We start from the raw sequence: 15,047 nt of genomic DNA, 5'->3' as shown, positions 1-15,047 counted from the left end.
TGGAGTATGTCCAGAGGAGGGAAAGGAAAATGATCAGAGGGCTGGAGAACCTCTCTTATGAGGACAGGCTGAGGGAGCTGGGGCTGTTCAGGCTGAAGAGAAGACTCTGGGAGGACCTCATAGTGACCTTCCAATACCTGAACGGGGCCACTAAGATGGCTGGGGAAGACCTGTTCACTAGAGCATGTAATGATAGGATAAGGGGTAAAGGTTTCAAGCTAGAAAAGGGTAGATTTAGGCTGGACGTTAGGAAAAGGTGGGTGAGGGTGCTGGATCACTAGAAGAGGTTGCCCAGAGAGGCGGTGGAGGCCCCATCCCTGGAGACATTCAAGTTCAGGCTTGACGGGGCTCTGAGGAATCTGGTCTAGTTGGAAATGTTCCTTCTTATTGAAGGGGGGTTGGATTAGATGATGTCTACAGGTCCCTTCCAACCCAAGATATTCTATGACTCTATGATTCTATCCGCTGTCCCTTTTTTGGCCTACTTTCTTTTTTTCCAAGGAGGACAGAAAGAACAGTTTATACCTTTTCTCTTTGACAGAAAACTTTTATTGAAGTGGAGATATATCTATTTCTTCATACATTCCAGTGTGACATCAGTGTCCTCTACAGCCACATGATCTGGCTCATATTCAACTTGTAACCCCCAACCACCACAGAGCATGTCTACAGAACCATTTTGGGATCATGTAACCGCAAGTTCTTGCAGAATATTATTTTGACATCTAAAGCTGCTAGAGAAGAAGAGGGACTTAAAAGCTGTACTTTTCAGAAGAATTTTCCATGAAAGAGAGGATAAGAACACTTGCGGCGATGTAAGTTCTGCTCAGTCTACCTTGTAAGTGCATCAGTGGAGGTTTCAGTGGCTAAATAGAAGCAGAATTTGGCCCATTTCATTACAGTGGCTAGAAGATCAGGACTGCAGCCAAGTTGCAATGTGCAAAAAGAAACTTTCAGTCACATTTAGAAGCTGCAAGACCCATAGAGATTCAGAGATAAGACTGAAATCAAATAGCAATTTCTTATGGAGTCAGCATGATACCTGGCTCTGTTTTATATTTGTAATTCTTTCAGACTTGTTAAGACTGTAAAAGCTCTGAGAAAAGGAGTGGTCTTTTTTCCTTCCTTTTCTCTCCAAACTTCAGGATGCCCAGCATTTTTAGGCAGTTCAGAACACACATTTTCCACTGACACTTAGCACTTGCATGTATTTACTAGTTACTTTTCCAGTTCCAAAGAGCACCCCAGCTGTCTTTTCACTACCAAGATAAGACCTGTTACCTTTTATTCAAGCAATACCATAAGCAAAAAAAGACTTTAGAAGCTGAATCACTGGAGTAAGGCTAAGTTAAAAATTTAAATAGGAAAAAGGCAGAACAGGAGGGCTACCAGGCTGTTAAAAGAGGATGCAAATAATACTAGTTACTGGCAGCACTGGTAGTCCCCATGAGATCCACAGCATACAGATCTACCTGTCAAAGCTGTAGGGGACTAACAAGACACATAGTAGATCCAGCCCAGGAGACAAAGAAAACCCCACCTACTTGAAATGACCCTTACTGGTGCTATATCCATGTGCCACATCCTAACATTACCCTAACAGAGAAAAAGACATGAAAGAGCACATTTTCTAGCCCATTAACAGGACCTTACCTTCCTCATCTGTGTCATCTTCCAGGTCAGCAAGAGTTGGTGCATTAGGCAGAGTGTACATGGAGGAGCCCCCCAGCCGACACAGCTTTGAGATACTATTGATCACCATAGAGCCCAGGGGCATTGGGGTATCTGTAATATAACTTATCATTAATCACATCCTGTGTCAGAAAAACATGAAAGGTATCTCTTTTCTTCCATATATCAACTCAACCTCTTGTAAAAAACTGAGAGGGAGAAGAGGTGGGAATACCCAGCAGGCATGGACACTTACTCAAGTCAGGCTTCACAGGAGCAAAAATTAAGTTTTTTCAAACACAGAATCACGCTTACAGGGTATGTGGCACCATGTCAAGAGTTGTGCAGGTACAAGAACTGTGCCGCTAACTAAGCCTGTGCTGCAGCTGTTCGCCCAGTCCTGTGGAACTGGCTATTAAAACTCCTGGCTAGCTACAGCTACCTCCTCAAAACTCTTTTCCCTGCTGCTGTCCTTCCTACCAGAAACCACTTCTGCCTCATGTATCTGCTCAGGATGCATCCTCTTGCTTCAACTCCAACACAGGATTTGATCAGTGTGTCAATATGTGGGTGTTCCTGAATGAATGCTCGAGGACTTGTCTCTGCTTCTGAAGACTAGTACTGTTACCAGACACCAAGACAACAAGCACCCTGTTCAGCCTTGTGTCAGTAAAAAGGACTTCAGAAGGTATTACTGGATACTTGCTCAAACAAGACAGTTATGTGAGCTGCCTTGGTCTCTGTGCACTTGCGTGGCCTGAAAATCACAACACACTAAACCCCACTTGAAACACAACAGGACTCAGTGCAGGTGTTATGGTGGTGATACCAATTGTCATGGAAATGAAATTCCACTTCCTAGGGAAAACCTGGTATTTGACACCCATGCCCAGAAGCAAGCATTGACAACAGCCCAATCTGACAACCTGACATGAAGGCAAGACCTAGGATAACAGCTGCAGGGCTCCAGTGCAGAGTGAATGAATGCCTGATTCTTGCCAAGCAAGGTGGGACAACAAAGCTCAGTCGTGTTCTGACTTCCACCAATGACTCCAGAATTAAGTCCAGGGAGTTGAGCTGGTAGAAAGCCGAATCAGGCTCTGGCATGTGCTTATACTTTTTAATGAGAAAGAAGCATTATCAGAGAGACAGTGACCCTTCCTACCGCTTTATGATAGGATAATGTGTTAGAACTGCTTCTCTCTCCATGAACTACAGAGGGAGTCAAGGTACAAGATTTTAACTATATACCAGGCCTGAGTGTCAACAGATGGCCAGTGTATTTCAGAATAGTTTTTATGTCATGAAGGCTTGTTTGTTTTCTAGCCAGCGTTCAGTGTACACATCTCTGCCGTGGAAGTCCAGCACATGCAAGCAATATACTTTGCCCTGTTGCACCAGGAAGGTACCTCTCTTGTGCACTCATATTTTTCCTCACTAGGATGTCTCTAAAATAATTTATGAACTCATACAGAACTGCACTCATTTATTCAGAGGACAGTTTTCTCTAGTCACAAATCAAGCTGTCTAGCAGAAACACAGCACCTCATTTTTTTCCAGTTAAGGAATAGTGCTAATTTTTCATTGAAAATTTGTGCTTTTTCTCAGTCTAATGTAGGATGCTGACAGGTATGCAGTGACTATGCAGGAAATAAGTCTGAAATTAAAGAGATTCTGCAAAGGAAAAGGGTATTGGTGGAGAGGAACACATGGACTCACCATCAGTCTTCACACTCCAGGTCATCTGAAAACCATCGGTCATCAGATAGAAGTTCTTTAAATCCTCTGGCAATGTGCAGGAGTTTTTCTGCAAATCATATGACACACAAGTGTTATGAGGGAATGCAGAATATGTCTTAATTTCAAGGAGCAACTGAATATTGGTACATAAATATTTGCCAACAGATGTTTTGCTGAACTCTAAGATGACTCAAACTAGCCTATGAGAACAGGCTGAGAGAGCTGGGGTTGTTCAGCCTGGAGAAGAGAATGCTCCAGGGGGACCTCATAGTGGCCTTGCAGTATCTGAAGGGGTTACAGAAAAGCTGGGGAGGGACTTTTACAAGAGTTTGTAGTACAAGGACAAGAGGTAATGGATCAAAACTGGAAGAGGAGAGATTTAGATTAGACATTAGGAGGAAATTCTTTAGTGTTCAAGTGGTGAGACACTGGAACAAGTGGCTCAGGGAAGTTGTGGAAGCCCCATACCTGGAAGTGTTCAAGGCCAGGTTGGATGGGGCTTTGAGCAACAAGATCTAGTGGGAGGTGTCCCTACCCATGGAGATGAGTTGTAACTAGATGGTTCCTTCCAACTCAAACTATGCTATGATGCTATGATGAAATGTCTCTTCCTAAAACCATGAGAGAAAACTACTTATTTCTTGTGGTCTATGCTACTGTATTAACAAAGATGACTTGGGAAAATGTCACAATGAGCAGCCAGTTATGACAGGATTCTTCCCCAACTGAGATGATCCTGTGAACTAACAGCCACTCTAAGATCACATATATAAGAACAATCAGATTTTTTATTTATACAGCTTTCAAGAGCAGAGGTTTGCTTTGAGTGAAATCAAACTAAACCTACCTGTTCCACTAAAGCTTGTATAATATTAGCACAAGGACTCTCTTCTTCTGAGGCATTTCAGTTCCAAGTAGGTGAGACAAACATAGACTCAGCAGCTGCACATAATCAAGCAGGTTTGACTTTTCACTTAACAAACAGCATGTGTGCAAATACTTAGTCAGTCTTACCAACCAGCTGGTATGGCTTCAACCCACCAAACTTCAGTGCTTGTCTGGGGTTTCTAAGCCTGACTCCTTCTGAGCCAACAGTGAAAGAAGCACCTCCAGTGAGCTGACGAAAGTGCTTCAAAGGACCAGGACCCATCTCCTATATCTATTTTGATTGTGGAATGAGCCTTTCTTAATTTCAGCTAAGCAACAAATATGAGCAAGGAAGGATAAAGGCTTAATCCTCACAATATCCGGAAGCCTAGAGAGCTACAGGCAATTGCAGGCAGTGGTCCTGGTGACTGGACTGGCTGTAGACTAGTGACCCTCTGTACCTGATGACGTGTTAAGAACACAAAATGAAGCAGTACAGAAGCCTGTCAGTTTTAAGAAGACAAGTAATAAGCATGACTAAAGGAGTTATCTGTTGTTTTGTCTGTAATAGTTTTAGAGAAAAAAAGATAAAGCATTGTCAAACTCAAGACTCCAAATGAATCAGACACAAAAACTTAGGACAGTCTTTGATGACACAGGCTCTACAGTCTCCATGTTTACTTGTCCAAGGACCGCACCACCCTCCTTCTGAAAAATTTTTCTTAATTGTAGTTGGAGCCTTCAAGGTGCAGCTTGTAATCATTCTCCCTTTTAAGTCCCATGTGTTGTAAAATCTGCTCAGGAAAAAAAGAGAAAGAAGCCCCTTGAGGGTCAGGATTTGTCATTGGACCAGAAGGATATACAACTTATTTAAAATCTCTTTGATCTGAGACCTGTTCACAATCACAGGAATCTGGGAGCTACATTTTATGGGGAAAATGGACAAATAATGTGAGATTTACAACATAGAGTGTCTGATAATTCAAGTACTTCTGTGACAGGATATTCCTTGCCTTTCCTAGAAAAGGCATAGTTCCTTCACTCAGCCAGTTTTAAAGACATGATACTGAACACTGATGGCTCTTTGTGCAGTGAGTCTGACAGTTAATGCAAGAACAGACAGAATTACAAACTTTAAGAACATTTATAGGCCAGTAGGGCTGTCCTTCATACAGGCTTACCATGCCACAGATCAAGATGTGACTCAGATAGGTATTCCTAGCCTGGCCTCAGAGACCTCGGTGGGCTCAGAAGCAGTTACAGAATTGCTTCAGAGAAACGAGTCAGTTGTTAATAGCTTTCCAATATTGTGCCTCTGTTGGGACTACTTCTGTACAGTTACTAGAACATTCAAAGTCTCATAAAAAGAAGGGAAGAATATTCTGGTAACATGTAGCTAAGCAAAAGAAACATGCTCTTAAAGTTCATTTACTCTGCTTTACTTGGGGCATGAATTTGTAACATCTCTGGAGATGCCCATCAGGTTTTTGTCCATATCTGCAACTTGTGCATATCCAGTAATCTACTCTGATGTTGCCTTAATGCATCTATCCAGCAGGAGCTACCTGCCAGCTGTGCATCCAGCTGCACTGCTGGCCTCTAGTCATCAGTGTCTAGCACAAGCAAGGGAAGGCATTGACCTCTTCTTGTCCACATTCCCTTCCTCCCCTAGGACCAGAGTAGCCCTTCTGCCTGTTAAAGCCTTGTTCATAGTAACTTTCTGGGAGCTGTTAAGAGTCTCTGTCCCCAAACTGTGGTGCGTATGCTGTGCGGGACCCTCTAACCCACCTACACTCTCAACTTCTGCCTAATAACTTACTTTCTAAGCATATCAATTTATGGTGACAGACTGCTATCGACAAGTCCCAGATATTAATAGTTTTGCAGATTGCAAGAGGGCAGGTCACTTCACTTGTCCCGCCAGCAGCCCGGTCACTAGCACAGTGCTCTCCTAACCGAGGTAGTGAAAAACTTCAGAGGCAACAGGTATTAAAGCAGAGAATGTGATACAACAGAAATTTTGTTTTGAGAATAATTTATTGTCCCTTGATAAGAGTCTGCTGATGGCTGAGGTCCTGGTGGTAAGTTTCAGGAGATACTAAACCACAAGGACATATCTAAAGTTCTTCAAATGCCTTTAACAAACACACCTTCCTCTATGGGTTCTTCTCAGCCCTAAACATTTATAATTTCATGCTATGCTTTCACCACTTCCAATTTCCAACTGTAGCTGTAAGCACAGTGACTAGGGTTAAAACTATTAAGCAAGAAAACATGACCTGCTACAAAGCCTCAGAACAGTACAAATGTTTACACAGAACTTTCAGTCCATTTCAAATAGCTCCATTTTAACTAACATATGCCAGCAGTAAAAATACATATGCAAACAGCAGTCTGGACTTCAGTGGGTGTTCTCCTTTAAGGAAAAGAAACAGATCCATTGGGATGACAAAATCTAACATTTTAAAACTTCCACCATAGTATCCAGTTAAATACCACTACAAATCAGACACAGCCAAATTTAGTAAACATAGCTCATTAAGACAAGGAAAAGAAAAAAAAAAAAAATCACATCTGGCCTTCTGCTCTGAATCCTCCTCTCTGGATGGGAAGATTGACATGTGCCTGTTTCTCCAAGTGGCTGCCCTCCCCACTTTACTTTAGGATTCTCCTAAGAATGTCACAGAATCATAGAATCATTAGGGTTGGAAAGGACCTTAAAGATCATCAAGTTCCAACCCCCCTGCCATGAGCAGGGAACTCTACCACTATATCAGGTTGCACAAAACCTCATCCAACCTGGCCTTAAAAACCTCCAGGGATAGGACATCAACAACCTCCCTGGGCAACCCATTCCAGTTCCTCACCTCACCTTCACTTCCTAAGAGTGAAGAATTTCTTCCTAATATCTAACATAAATCTCCCCTCTCAGTTTAAAACCATTACCCCTTGTCCTATCACTATCTTCTCTAATGAAAAGCCCCTCCCCAGCTTTCCTGTAGGCCCTTTCAAGTACTGGAAGGTGCTATAAGGTCTCCCCAGAGCCTTCTCTTCTCTATGCTGAACAGCCCCAACTCTCTCAGCCTATATTCATAGCAGAGGTGCTCCAGGCCTTTGATCATCTTGGTTGTCCTTCTCTGGACCCTCTCCAACAGGTCTATATCTTTCCTGTGCTGAGGGCACCAGAACTGCACACAGCACTGCAGGTGGGGTCTCACCAGAGCAGAGTAGAGGGGCAGAATCACCTCCCTGTCCCCACTTCCCCTAATGCAGCCCAGGATGCAGTTGCTCTCTGGGCTCCAGCACACACTGGCGGCTCATGTTGAGCTTCTCATCAACTACCACCTCCAAGTCCTTCTCCTCAGGACTGCTCTCCAGCCATTCTTCCCCCAGCCTGTATTTGTGCCTGGGGTTGCACCGACCCAGGTGCAGGACCTTGCACTTGGCCTTATTGAACTTCATGAGGTTGGCACTGGCCCACCTCTCCAGCCTGTCAAGGTCCCTCTGGATGGCATCTCTTCCCTCTTGGGTGTCAACCACACCACACAGATTTGTATCATCAGCAAATTTGCTGAGGACACACTCAATCTCACTGTCCATGTCTCCAACAAAGATGTTAAACAGCACTGGTCTCAATACTGACCCCTGAGGGACACCACTCATCACCTGCCTCCATTTGGACATTGAGCCATTGACCACAACTCTCTGGGTGCAGCCATCCAGCCAATTCCTGATCCACCGAGTGGTTCATCTGTCCCTTTGTATGACTTTCCAAATCATGGTGCAAAAATGCATGAGTGGAAAATGCTGTACAAGGGCAGATCTGAAGTTTACAATAAAAGATCTCTATATAAAAAGCTTCACTACTACTCATCTCTCCCATCTGATGGGAAGGATTTATTGATCTGTCATGTGACCTTGTGCCATCAAGAAGGTGGTCTTCTGATAGCAGTCAGAGAAACAAGTCACTACTACATATTAAAAATGGCTTCTCAAGCTCTGTAGTCCTCCTGCTCAATGGGTAGTTTCTCCGATTGTGATCTCCAGCCTCTTAAAATGCAATATTCCTAATAACATGCCAGAAATGGCTTAACCACAGCTCTGGCAAGCAGCTGTTTTCCCTCTAGTCATCTGATTACACTCATCCGCTCACAAAACAAAATAGCCCAAGTGCCCAGTATGGTATGTGAGGTCTATTTCTTTTTTTTTTTTTTTGTCCATAATATCCCCAGTCTCCCAAGAAAGCACAGTCCATTGAGGATAAAGAAGATTACTAGAACCACGGCAGTTTTGCTGTCGAGACCTAATAAATGCTGGATGCAGAGTTAAAACATGGACATACAGCAAATCACTTAAAGCACTGTTGAAACAATGACTCCCAAGCAAATATCCTGAAGAAGCAGACAGCAATCAAACATATCACTCTAGAGAAACTTCTCTGAAGAACTACATGAGTTTTATCCAGGTTCTGGGGAAAGATGGAAGAGATTTATCTAACTTCTTAGTGCTTCCAAGCAGCAGACCACATCAGCAGCCACCCTTCTCTCTCCCTTATGTCATGCAGTTTCATGACTCATCTGCCATAGCTGCCAGGGAATGCAGAAGGCTTTAATGTATGTAACATGCTGAGACATTCTTGTTGCACCTTTTATAAATCTTACCTGGGGGCACTCCATCACAACAGAAGTACCTTTTATTTGCAAAACTGGGGCTGGAAAATTTGCTTCAAGGAAAAAAAAAAGGCAAAAAAAAAAAAATTAAGAATAGAGCTTTTATTTGTCTCAATGAAAAGGAGGGTTTATTTGGGGGAAAACCAGTGAAATTTTGGGAATAGCTTGATCGTTTTTCCCTAAATCACAATAAAAGCCCTGAAAATACTTTCTCAACCAAAGATGTAGAGGGGTGTTAAAAATGTGACAAGACCTCGTTAAAATCCCAACTCTGGAGAAATTATTACGCGTGTAAGTGTTGCCACCTAGTGGCTAAGAAAAAAAAAATAATCTGTTGCCACCTAGTGGATAAGAAAAAAAAATAATCTGTGAATAAAAGTGAACACTGGGTACATAAACAGCTGCAGTCAAACGCAAGCAGCATGAGCTTGAGGAAAAGTGGGGCACAAGTTCGTCCTGGAAGGGCCTCTTGAGGTGCTGAGTGCATTGCACTCAATAACCACTGCAGGGCACGCTGCAATTGCATGGACTAGGTATCAGTGTTGGTGTTAAGATATCAGACTTCATCCTAGTAGCTCAATAAAAAAGGGAGAAAAAAAAAAGACATCTTTTAATTGGAAAAGGTGGATTTCAGGTTTTGTCAATGCAACTGGAAAGAAATTGACTGTGAAATCCTTCACCATTAGTTGTCCAGCTTAACAGCATCTACTTAATTTTTACCATTTACTTCCACAGTTAACTTAGTCCAGCAGTATGGTGGGGGTAGCTGAAGGTTTTGACATCTTTTGAGCAAAGTGCTTTGGTTTACAGTGTTTCAAAGTTTCGGTTTACAAGAATAGTTCAGATTTGAAACAAACAAAATTTAGCTCAGAGGAGTAGCTGCTCCCAAAGCTGAGCTGGCTCACAGTCAGGGTGCCTCAAACTTTCCAGCACTGTTAATCTGACACCTGAACAGCAGCTACAGGAAATAAGGAATCAGTCCACACAAACTTGAAAAACCGGACACTTCTGCCTGACCATGGTTGCTGGCTACAGTACAGGTTTCAGTAAATAACACAGGTTTACATCAGATACATTCTGACCTGGATTTACAACTTTGTGATAAATACCACTAATTGGGATAGGGCGTTACCAAAACCAGTACAAGACTTCTCCTACATGACTACTGTTTATGAAAAATTGTAAAAGGCAAGATGACATACAAGGGAAAGTTATTTTATGTAGTGGTAACAAGAGCAGTCTCTGGGAATGTGTGCATTAGGGCAAGGCTAGGGTTGGAGGAGGAGGATGATTTGCTCAACACCACCCACTGCTGTGCCTCTTTCCAAAGGCCCGTGAGCTTCCACTGATCCTTCCCTACATATGAGCAACAACTAGAGAGCAGTTATTCCCATGGTCATGGGATTTTTAAACACGCATATGCAAAATGGGGACCAAAAATGGCATCTCTGCCCACTAGTCACACAGCAGTATTCAGGAGTCCTCCAGTCATGCAGTCTGATGCAGTGAGGTCAGCTAATGAGGAGTCGAGGTAGCACATGTCCTTTGTAGTCTTCTAGAACAGGCAATGGGACAAGCCTTGGCCAAGAGATTTGTTCTGTTAGCCAAGGAGGGGCTGTGAGAAATGGAATTGAATAGCTAAGACTGAAAAGAGAAATGGAGAACTGGAACAAACTGGCTGGGTCAGTGGTATTTTCCAGTTTGAGGCCTTTACCTTTAATGACCATTAATAATAAAAAAGTTAATTTTTTTTCAAAGGAAGTTGGAAAATGGTTTCAGACATGAGTCAGAACAATGTTTGATCTCCACTGAGTCAGTGCTGTTGCTGCCTACTACAGTTATGTTATTTCTTCTTAGAGTTATCATTCTGAATATACACACACTGATCAAGTTTCTCTAACAGATCGGGTACATGTGATAGTTTGAAACACAGAGTAATATCTGATTAAAAATATATATTATAAATATCTTTAGTCTCCATGGTGTATCAAAACTGGTAACAGTCTGTCTCACAAACAAACCCAAGGCAGCCATTGCTTTCGACATTCTCCATGGGCTGCTGCACATTCAGATTGACCTCACCGTAGTATTGTAAAGAAAATACTCACTTGCTCCCATGACATGATTGCATGGCGTTCAGCCGGCTCCTTTTCCACAAATGTCACCTCAGCAACTCCTGGAGAAGTCTCTAAAAGGAAAAGAGGAGCATGTTTGCAGCTGGCATGGGTGACAGCAAGAACTGTGAGCCAGACAATTTTGCAGGTTAACCTGTCTGACAGCTAGGAAAAAGACATTAATGACTACAAACATTGTGCTGGTGATTTTTTATGTGTAACTGTACCCTGCATGTCTTGGCATGAGGCTGTGTAGTGCTGCACATCATGCCATCCTTTGATGGGTTTTATAGATATACATACACACACATTTTGTAGTCAAGGTGTGATGTCTTTCAGAAGATTCATGGAAAAATCAACCATGGGTTCTTGGGCAAACTTCAAAAAAGAGACTAACCTTTCTTTGTAGGCTTGCCCTGTAGATTCAGTTGGGTAGGATATTCTCAGTTGAGACAAGATGTAGTGCAGTGTTGCTGTACATTGCTAATAACTGTAATCGACAAAGATGGGCACACTTCAGCACTGGATTCAGTGGGTGTGAACCAATGCAGAATCTGATCCTGCTAAAAGGACCTGCATGAGCAAACTCTGAAATCCCAGCTGGACACGTGCAAATTGGTATGAGCATTCAGCTCAGAATTTATAAAAATCTTCTGAGTATTTTATGGGAAAGAATGATATATAAGTGCAAGGTGCTAATGTACATGGTGCAATCCCTGCAGGTGTGTGACAGCAGAACAGTCTCCCTTGCACTTAATATTTTATAATTTTTTTACTTGACCTACAGCCAACTGAAATAGTTCCCACTTGCTTTATACACTTTGGGTCAGGTCCAGAAAGACGACTAACTTTTTGTTGTGGGAACTGCAAGCCCAGGACACAGGGCTGTGGAGTAGAAGTGACCACTATGCAGGGCTTTCAAGACTGGCTCTGCTGTGAAAGTATTGGCTCCCAAAGCAGTAATAGCTTTCTGGTAAAACATACATAGTGCACTAGACAGGAAAGGCAGGCACCAGAGAGCTTTGGTTTGTTTTTTATCTCCATCACTGGGCTTTTACTTCCAGCAATGGCATTGCTTGTGTCTGCTCTGCCTGTAGGAGAACAATACTCAGTTTCAGGAAGTCTAAACTTCACTTTAATTGGAAGTATTGATTATTACACTGTCAGATAATTTGAAAGAGCAAACAGAGCATCAGAAAACCTAACTCCAAGTTAGAGACAGAAACAAGAAAGAAAAAATAAATTATAGCAGGTGACTTAGGTAATCTTTCTGGCCAATGTGGGGCCCCAACATACAGAAAACTGAAGTTTTGCCAAGTTTCACTTCAAATAGGTGGATGCAAGGTGGAGCAATCTGTCTCTTGGTCAAGTACAAGCCATCCATATGTATTCTGCTTCTAAAGAAGCATGTGGAATCACTCATCTAACTGGTCTTTTCCATCAAGGCTATGCAAGCGTTATGACAAGTTAAGAGAGTATAATAACAAAGTAACTGTTATTTTTGTGATCAAAGAAAACAGTAGGGATGTTTAATTCATCATGAACAATGGCTCAGCTGGGATGAAGAAAGATTAAATAGTGTATCAGTCAAAAGAATGTCTAGGATCGAAAGAGCTGCAGCTTCTGAAGAGGTCTGAAACAAATATAAGATCAAAAGAAAGATAAATTCTGTCTTAAAAGTCTGAATGTTGTGTTATGCTGTGGGTAAACTGAAGACCACATTTAACAGATGTGCTTAGATATGGACTGACAGTCCTTATGGTACTGCCAATACTACATGTAACTCTCATCATCTTTTAAAAATGTCTGAATAGTTATGTTCTTATCTAATAAAGACTGTAAATAGTGAAGTATGGCCCTCCTCTGGGCAGTCTGGAACAGCCAATCCCTCCCATTCAGATTCAGTTGTGAGCAACCAACCTTCCTGCAATTTTCTATTAGTCATAGAACTTCAGCAAAATTGTCCCCCCTCAACCTCAAATACAGAATTTGCTTAAAGGAGGGTTTTTGAAATGGTGCAATGAACATTTCTTCATAAAGGTATTGGAAAACTGGGCCTCAAGCTCCCATTCAATGTAGGTGCAAAATTTTCTTGTTTAAAAGGAGTATGTTGAGGTTAATTTCTATCTCCTGAAAAAAGTTTTCACAGACTCAACAGAGTTAAAAGCCTATTGCTGCTTTCATTTTATGTCAGGCAAAAAAGTATCCACTGGCTTCACGAGACTTCTGAAAAGAAGATTTAAAATAAGATAGTTTCAAGTGCTGCAAATGACTGAGGCATCTTTCTGAATGAGATACCCTTTGTTATGTGAAAGAAACAATCACTGAAAAATGTCACACCAACTGGAGTGTTGTACAATGCAAGTCCTCCCAGACACAGACAGAAAAATAATAGAAAAACAACAAAAAACCCCTAAACACAAACCACAAAATGCATTTCAGGTGAAAGGGATGCCACAGGACTTTCAGGGCCAAACCTGCACTGCTGTGCATTGCTAGTGTAAATAACACACCTACCCAAAGCAGTTTATATGGCAACATTACTTGTGGACACAGTTAACACCATGCAGATCTCACACTGAGCCTGAGTGGTGAAGATGTGGGCAAGGCTAGTGTTTTTTTTTTCCAAAAAGCTACTTCAAAGCAGCATTTTCCATGACAGTTCATCATCAGTAGTTTCACCTTATTAATGCTCTCAAGGATGATGTTATCATGACCTCACAGCTGGAAAACAAGTAAAACAAACCCCAAGAAGTCCAGTCATAAGTTAGCAAGCAAATGGTGGACGGAGACTGAGGAGGAAATCCTGTCCTCACTGAAGCCCACAGCAAGAACTTCGCCCTGATCTTTCCATCTTGCCTGTCTGAGCAGCTACCTAAAAACATGTGCAATTTGCAATACACTTATGTTACCAGATGAAACTCACTGTCCTGAAATACAGCAACTGGGTGAGCTAGTTACAGTGGTCACTTTTGGCTTTAAAAGTCATAGGAAGAAGTTTTGGAACAGCAATTTGTAATGTTTTCTATGCAGGGTTTTGCACAAATATATTGCTTTCCAGACATACAAATATGACAGTCTGTGCCCCAAGCTGCTGACAGATGAAAGGTCTGATGCTAAAATCCTCTACACATGCAAATACTTTAATAAATTCTTGTGATTCCACTGCTATGAATGAAGTTTTGTCAGAGAAGCCTTACTTTTAGAAGTTGAATGCCATGCACTCCTGCTGAACTTCAAAGGGAACTGCAGGGATGCAAGAAAGCTCAAGATCTGAGCAAAAGACAGAGATGGCAAGCAGGGCTTGTGGAAAAAGTCCCAGTGCAGGGGAATAACTTGCAGGGTAACTATGGGGAGCTGATTCTGAGCAGATTCCCTGATGAGTCTTCAGCCAGTGCACCACATCACGCTGAACATCGGGCAGCATTTATTTATTTATTTATTTATTTATTTTTAAAACTGTGGGGCCCTCCTAAGTGGAGAGACTCAGTATTTCTGCTGCCGACTCAAGAGGCCAGGAAGAGGGCTGGCTTTTCGGGCGTGTGCCGCAGAAAGAGAGGCAGAAAGAGGCAGAGCCGTGCCAGGCCGGGTCCCGCCGCCGCTGCGGGCACCGCGGGGCAGGGGCCGGGGCCTGGCAGGGCAGGGCAGGGCAGGGCAGGGCAGCCCCGGGGCAGCCGCCCTGAGGGCGGAGGGAAGCTCCCCTTCCCGCCCCGAGTGGTTTCCATGACAACCGAGGGACCACTCCGCCCCGGTGCCTGCGGCCTACTCCAGGCCGAAGGGGCTCTCCCGCAGCGCCACTCACCCAGTATCCGTGTGACCCCCAGCGTCAGCTTGTCCAAGTAGGGCTTGATGCTGGCGGAGGGCTTCTCCTCCATCCTCTCCAGGCCCCTGCCCGGCTTCCCTCGCCGCCCACAGCCCGGCACGCAAGCGAGACCGCTGGGCGAGCGCGCTTGTATACGGAAAGGAGAGAGAACCACCCGTTTTG

General features: G+C 43.1%; 1 protein-coding gene across 5 annotated transcripts in view; it reads right to left on the bottom strand.

The window, feature by feature from the left end:
• TPGS2 (tubulin polyglutamylase complex subunit 2) overlaps window positions 1-15,047 on the bottom strand; it is a 20,738-nt gene extending 5,691 nt beyond the window's left edge. For 4 of the 5 annotated variants that reach the window (XM_051642882.1, XM_051642884.1, XM_051642887.1 and 1 more), the window contains exons 1-4: window positions 14,865-15,047; window positions 11,057-11,136; window positions 3,391-3,478; window positions 1,654-1,785 (exon numbers count right to left, since the gene is read on the bottom strand). In XM_051642882.1, the coding sequence (XP_051498842.1) occupies window positions 1,654-1,785; window positions 3,391-3,478; window positions 11,057-11,136; window positions 14,865-14,937 (373 nt within the window). In that variant the 5' untranslated portion in view covers window positions 14,938-15,047. Of the gene's footprint in view, window positions 1-4; window positions 867-1,653; window positions 1,786-3,390; window positions 3,479-11,056; window positions 11,137-14,864 lie in introns of those variants that run through there. The other variant, XM_051642885.1, reaches the window with a different exon arrangement.

This window comes from Apus apus, chromosome Z (genome assembly GCF_020740795.1).
Source record: "Apus apus isolate bApuApu2 chromosome Z, bApuApu2.pri.cur, whole genome shotgun sequence".
Lineage (NCBI taxonomy): Eukaryota > Metazoa > Chordata > Aves > Apodiformes > Apodidae > Apus > Apus apus.
Note: the sequence above shows the minus strand (reverse complement) of the source record. Positions and strands in the feature narration are given on the sequence as shown.